The following is a 7,393-nucleotide window of genomic DNA, read 5'->3' as shown; positions in this document are numbered from 1 at the left end:
TTTTTTTTTTTTTTTTTTTTTTTTTTTTTCATTTAAATACATTTCTATTATCTCTAAAGATGTTTCTCTTTATTTATTGAAAATTATTTCTAAAGTTATTCTACAATCACTACATAATGCTTATATAATGCTAACCGATATGCGTCCGGTTGGACGGAATGTCGACTGCTTTCCCGATCTCGACATGCCAACTGCAATAGAAGCGTGTGGGATACGGGCGCATATGCAGGTGCAGTGAGATTTGCCAATCGATTTGCGAGAGCCTATATGCGACACAATTTCGTGTCCCGACGAGACCAGACCGGACAAAACGAGACGAGACCGACGGGCGCTGGCATGGCTCGCGACATTTTCGTGAAAATGAACCGGAAATGTTGGCCCGAATCGTAACAAGCTGTCGAGGGCTCTCTGACACTAGTAGAAGTGTGAGAGAGATTCTCTGGAAGTTGTCCGAGAGTTGTTCGAGATGCCGAAAAATATTTCAAACCTAATTTGCCGAATAGCTCATTCATTTTAATCATCTTCGAACATCTTAAAGATTAATCAAACAATAGAAAACATCCCTATTCTTGATCGAAGCGAGAATCTTAAGGTTCAAAAATATATTTCTATGCAAATTTGCAAATACATTTTTCAATTCTATACAATATGAACTACGTGTGAGATTCGGATTTGAAATGCAACCATAAACCGAAATAACATCACAAATTATACATTAATCGCCAATTTAATAATGAAGCTAATAAGCATCTTAGAACACTGCAAGGAATTTATTGCAAAAGATATCACTACGGTCAGAACTTTTAATTTGGAACTGCCGATTTTCTGAGCCGTCTACTCAATTCGATTACTGAGGCACGTGAAGGTATTTATCGTAATAACCAGTAATTTAGAAATTAAGGCGTACATTGCGAACGCGTATCTCTCTTAATGATGATGCATTAGCTTCACGTATTGTGACTGTTGATTCTGGACGGTTCTAACAAGCCAGGCATGACCATCGATCGTGGTGGCATATTCATTGAATGCAAACAGACGATTCCACGTGATTCATTGACTTTACCGTGACCCCTTTTAATCCTTTCCTTATACCAAGACAATAGGCTTCATTCGCGTCTCGCATAATAAAGGGATTTTCGAACTTTTAATCGAGCACGCGTCACAAATCCGCAGTAAAATTTTCCAAATGGAGTAACGACGTTCCTAGCCGTTAAAATCGCTTGAATGTTACGCGGTTTTACTGGTTCCGTGACCGAATGTGTCCAACGATGGAATTTAATGGCGCTATGACGTGCAAATTGCACGGAATTTGCGAACAATTCTACTAACAGGGATATCCACGCAAACGCACGACATTCATTATGTCGCGGAACGACGTGGCTTTCGAAATTATTACAGAACAATCAAGTTATCAAACGCGGAAGAGAGGTAATGCGTTTTAAACGTTCGACAATTTTCCGGAAAGGAATTCTCCCCGCTTTTGCGCGACGTGTAATTAAATTTGACTTCATTCGCGTGTCAACAAACAGCGGTTTTTTTTTTACACGACGGCACGGTGCAACAATCGGACGATAAATGTTAATCGGGAACGTTTACTGCTACGGGTACGGCTTAATGGATGTAAATGTCATGGCCACTATCGGAAAGAAAAAAATAGTTCCCGGCTCTTGACTCCTGTTTCCAGGTCGCGGCTCTTATGAAATTAAGATTGATATTTCACAATGCGAATATCTACGACTTTACATCATCCGCGGAATCGCGCGAGAATAATAATAAAGCGAGTGATTTTTTTAATTAAACAATTAATTTTTTTAATTTTTCAATTTCGTCACAATAACAAAAAAGTGGGCATGTGTGTGTGAACATTGAGAGAAAAACTGTACTAATTTGTAAATGTTAACATACATGTACTCGTATTTATTTGAATAGTACTAGCTGAATATTTACTGCATGTAAACATACGTTTATTTATTACAAAAACCATTGATTTGATTTAATTGTCATTTTTTTAATTTAGTAAATATTTACTTACCGTAAGTAAATTAGTACTGTTTCAACAAATATGTATTAAAATTCAGTACATTTTCCTCAGTATATATATAAAATACTCAAGAGACACAAATCGTGTGAGATATTAATCTTAAAATATTCTCAGATCTGCCAATTTTAAACTTCATCCTATTAATAATTTACTAACGTTACAACGTCAATTTAATATAATATAACGTTATAATAATTTTAGTACCACGTGTAATTTTCTAAAAAAGACTGTCAGAAAACTTTTCACACAATTTTGAATTTCAAACAATTTGAATTTGTGTAAAATACAACATTATTCATAGTAATAATTCTAACACAGTTGAACGAATAATTTACCGAAGATTATTATTATTAAGAGAAAGGTGCCGAAAAATGCCAATAAATTCGCAGATTGTCGTACAGAGAGAATTTATAAGGGAGACCTTCTCTTTTAGTTTCATAACAAAGATTCAGTTAAACGGTTTCACGGAGATAACAGCTGGATAGAAACGACTGGGTCCAACGGGCTGCGGGGTCAACGTGGCACAGATTCGCGTGGTAGGCATCGTGGTGCTGGATTCGCCAGGCGGAGTGCATGAAGCGAAATGAGAGAGATCGGTTCATGCACTCGTATGTAGAAGCGTACGTATCGCGAAACGACGAAGCGTAACGCGCATATACAAAGAAACGCGTGCACCCATACACGCACACAGCGAGCCGTTGCCGTTGGTGTTGGTCGATCAATATACTATGCTGGTGGAAGCGAGATGAGAGGAGGAAGCTGAGGGCACGGGAGAATGGGAAAGAGGAAGGAGGAGGCATGGTTAAAGCCGTGGACACACTGGACCGATATTTGCACAATGCGCAGACGAGAAAGTCGCGTGTTCGGGATTTTCACGCTGATCCACCTTGCCCTCCAAATCACAGAAATTAGCGGAGCGGCGTGTTATATCTAATAAGATTTCCACATAAGAGGGAAAAATGATTCCTCTCTGTACTATTGTACATTTTGGTATATAAATGTCCCTCGGATCGTCGTAAATGTCTGCAATTTTAACGTGATAAAAAAAAATTACATATTTGATATAAAAATTACTTTTGAGATTTTTACATTGTAAATTTACGTTTCTTTTTTTTTTGTTGCCATAGCAGCTTGGTAAGGTTCTTTCTAAAATTGCTGGGCAACAATTTGAAAATAATTCTTTCTGAGAAAGATTATTGGCTAGTGAATAAAAAATTGGATGGAATTACGGCATTCCAGCCTCTTTCATATCGGGTCTTCATCGCTATTTTCCAGCAATAGGGATCGCAACGAAGCACTAACATGATATTTTTATCCGAACAGCTATCGATTATCCCCGCAACAATACGCGAGGGTTTCTCGCAAGTGGTCAATATCATGTATCGCACGGCATGAACTTCTACGTTTCCAGATATGTTATTTCCACACGTTTTGACCAAGATTCAAAGTCAAATTGGCGACTTCGACCATCGACCACCGCCAGCTCTTTAAAGGTATTCGCGGGCGGGGTGATCAAAGCGCTTCTACATCGTTTGACTTCTACTTTCTCAGGGTGGTCCTCTTTGAGATGTCACTTTGTCGAGCCTTCTCTACCAACTCCGGAAGAATAGGGGTTATCGACCTGTCGTGAGATTTTACCCTCCCCCCCTTTTCCCCTTCCGAATTCCTTCCTCCGAAGACGCCCGTCCTCCTCGTCTTGTCTCGTTACGTAACAAGTAAAACTGAAGGAAGAGGCATGACGAAGGGGAACGAAAAGAAAAGAGAAAAGAACACGGAAAGGAAATAGTACAAAAGGATAGCTGAACAAGACGAAATAGAGGGAATTAGGCGAGGGGGTCTAAGATTTAGAACGTCGAAGAAGAGGAAACTACGCCGAGCGTTCCGCAAACATCTCGAGGATATCTCGCGCCAGTTACGCTGTTAAAAAACGGAAACCGTGCACGCGTGCGGTTGTATAATTTTCCGGTTCTCCGAGAAGCGCGCGCGAGAAACTGCTCGACAAAAGAGGTCGCGTTAGAAATTTTCTGTACGCCACGAGCGTGATTTTTATACTACGTTGCCGTTAGATCGCCGTTAGGTCCGAGGAAATCTTGCTGGATTCATAATTTCACTTGTTCCTTCCCACGCTCTTCTTTCTGAGGTTTTCGTTCTCGTGTGTTTAACAGGAAACTCTCGAATCTCGAACGCGCTCGGTCCACATTCGCGGTTTCTTTGACCAGAGCAAATATGTAGAATAGCGTTGTGTCGAAACCATAATAGCGCCTAATAGCCTTGGCTGTAGGAACGGCGGACCACCTAGCGTTAATCGAGCTGATCGAAACGTGTACACGCGTGAAAAGGAAGGGCGTGAACCAAAGCACAGGGTCAACGGTCTTCGCTATGTCTGTTTAAGAGGCTCGAATGAAACGAACGATCGACGACGCGGCTCCCACGATGCGCTATGCCGATCATCGAACCGGCGACCGTCGTCCCGGTGAAGCGTAACCCCGTGACCGTCGACCCTTATTAAAGCCACCTTCCTGCTCGGCCAGGTCGCATATAGAAACGTTCCGAAAATCCGAGATTAATATCGCAATCCAATCTAAATAGCTAATGACACTGAAGGAAGTTTCGAACAGAGTGATCAATCGTACACGTTCAACGTGACGTTAATATTTGTCCATCATGTGACGACGAAAAACGGAAAACTAATTCTCTCGAATCGAGTCATCGTTCATGTCTGAGATCAGAACGAGACTGGTAATAATTACATCAAACATATATAAGGTGAGATCGATGTCTTTCGCGGACGTGTTTCGTAAACAGACCCACCAGCAGGAGATACACACACACTGGGGAGAAAGCAGGACAAACGGAGAAAGAGACTCCATCCGACGAGAGTTATGATGGTTGTTCACGATAGCTCGTGGCACTGGGAAAACACACAGTGTCGAAATGTAAAAACCGCTAGAAATATTTAAAAAAATTACACGAACTCCTTCGCGTTTAACGCAAAATATCTTGGGGATCGATTTCTCTCAGGTCGATAAAAATTTATCACTTAAACAATTGAGAACGATTTCACCGACGATGTTACGAAAATTACATCATTTCGACTTGAATCCTAAAGCTTTGTCAATTACGTAAAAGTAGATCAGCGGAAACCGAGATTTCCCTTTCGACAAATAAGAATTCTCAGGAGTTAAAGAACATTCGACGTCTTAGGAAACGTCTCTGTGGCGTTCCCTGTGATCGAGATCGCTTCCCCGAAGAAGTCCAGAGGGAGTCCACGTGAAACTACGCCAATGCGGAAGAAAGACACTCTGCGACACTCATCGTCGCACCTTGTCGCGGAAGGAGCCTCTATCGATCCTCGCTACGATATACCTAGGCGACAAGCCGAGAGAGCAAGTAGAATCGGCGAGATTCGTTCGCTAAAGAGTTCATTCGGCGAGACCTAATTTAGCCAGCCTGTCGATACATGGAACACCTTTGCGGCTGGCGGTGTTCCATTGACGGCGAGATTAGAACGGTGGTTTCCAGAACGCGGTTACAGCGATTTGCCTGCGAAGACATTCACTTGGGTTAGATATACCTCGAGATGTAAGCGAGAATCGCTGACGAAACGCATTCGAAGTCGGATCGCAGTCACGAAATATAATACTTGATATTTCGTATTAATATTTTTGTTGATTTAAATCACTTAAAGGTCACTTCGTCCCCATCAAAAGAAAGCTATGATATCTAATTCAAATTTTCTTGAAAAAAGATCTTCCAATTTTTCAGAACAATCTCAGTCTTAAAGTTTATCACGCCACGTGTAACGTATTAAGCATATCCGCAACAAATATTCATATTTACATTACGGAAGAGAATTTGTATCAGATAAGTCGGTTAGATCATTGAGTGACGACGATATAATCTGCATGCGACACGACGTTAATTAAACGAATGCTAATTTCTGACACGACGATAGCACGAAGAGCACGTAGCTTGGGTTAATTAACGTATCGATCAAAATCGTGTTAATTAACGGCAAATAGTCTACTTCTGCATTGGAATATTCCCAATCAATCTTCGTGTGTTGCGTATGAGAGCGTTCGAAATTTTTTCGTTCAATCTCGCCAAGCTCTAAACAATATCTTTCAATACGTCTTCATAAAGTGCCAACTTGTTACTTGTCTACTACTTCAATCATTCTCAATTGTTATTAAGCTTAAAGAAGAATATTTGACAATTATTTTGGATTTTGTAACGTCGTAATACCTGTTATCATCAAAATTTCTCATTGACAGATCTTGATGTTGGCAGACAGTAGATGTTGCAGCAACATTACGAAATCACAAATGATTATCAAATATCTTCCTTCAAGCTAATGATAATCGAGAAACGATTAAGGTACAACAGTTAGATTGACAAGATTGCACTTTAGAAAAATGTGTCGCGGAAGAGCTCGGTGAAATTGAAATAAAAAAAAATGTCCAAAGTTTCATATACTTAATGCGTTTACACGTGGCGTGATAAACTTCCGACTAAGATCGTTCCCAAAAATTGGTAGATCCTTTTTCAAGAAAATTTGAATTAGACACCACACAGCTTTTCTTGGATAAAACAAAAAGTGATCTCCGAGTGATTTTTGAATGATTAAAAGCATAAATACAAATAAATCTGTTTCGAAACTGCAATCTGACTTCGAATGCGTTTCAAATGATCGATCCTCGTTTATCAAGAGACATCCGAATGAAATCAGCCAAGGATGCGATGGAAAACTTAGCAAAATGCGAATACTTGTTCTCTATCTATGCGGGAACATCCCCTTTCCCAATATCACGCGCGACCGATTTTGCAACGCAAGCATGACTCGATTTATCACACAGGACAGAGGGTTCCGCTCGTCGGGGATCTAATATAGGTGCATTCCATCCAGCTCTTTCCAGCCTCGCACCAGCTCACGATCAATCTCGCAATGGGATCGGGAAACATCTCGTCAACGCGACTCCCTCGTCAACGGTCACGTCCGACGAGAGATCGATCTGGAGCTCTCGCGATTTCACGCGAACGGTCCTGCGGCTGGTTTCACGTCGCATCGTTTGCCGCATGATGAGATACCAGAGATACCAGAGATGATACGAGAGAACGCGATAAACCCTACAGGATAAGGATCGTACCAGCGGGACCACTCACCTTGACGAAATGCAGGTTCTCCTTGTCGAGGAGGAACTCCATGGACTTGTGGGGCCGCTGGTGGATGGCGGACGTTGCGGCGGAGGCGACGTCGTCGCGGGGGCTCCTGTGCGTAGCGCCGACGGGCGACTGGGGTACGTGGAGGGCGTGCTCGGGCCGCGGCCGCGGCGCCGCCGCCGAGGTGTGGTT

At 41.7% G+C, this 7,393-nt stretch overlaps 1 protein-coding gene across 3 annotated transcripts in view; it reads right to left on the bottom strand.

The window, feature by feature from the left end:
- Positions 1-7,379, bottom strand: part of LOC108746902 (uncharacterized protein C9orf172) — a 27,591-nt gene extending 20,212 nt beyond the window's left edge. For all 3 annotated transcript variants that reach the window (XM_018483989.1, XM_018483991.1, XM_018483990.1), the window contains exon 1: positions 7,205-7,379. In XM_018483989.1, the coding sequence (XP_018339491.1) occupies positions 7,205-7,246 (42 nt within the window). In that variant the 5' untranslated portion in view covers positions 7,247-7,379. The remainder of the gene's footprint in view (positions 1-7,204) is intronic.
- Positions 7,380-7,393: the final 14 nt, after the last annotated feature.

The sequence above is a fragment of the Trachymyrmex septentrionalis genome, unplaced genomic scaffold (assembly GCF_001594115.1).
Source record: "Trachymyrmex septentrionalis isolate Tsep2-gDNA-1 unplaced genomic scaffold, Tsep1.0 scaffold19, whole genome shotgun sequence".
Lineage (NCBI taxonomy): Eukaryota > Metazoa > Arthropoda > Insecta > Hymenoptera > Formicidae > Trachymyrmex > Trachymyrmex septentrionalis.
The sequence above is the reverse complement of the archived record's forward strand: the minus strand, read 5'-3'. Positions and strand labels throughout refer to the sequence as shown.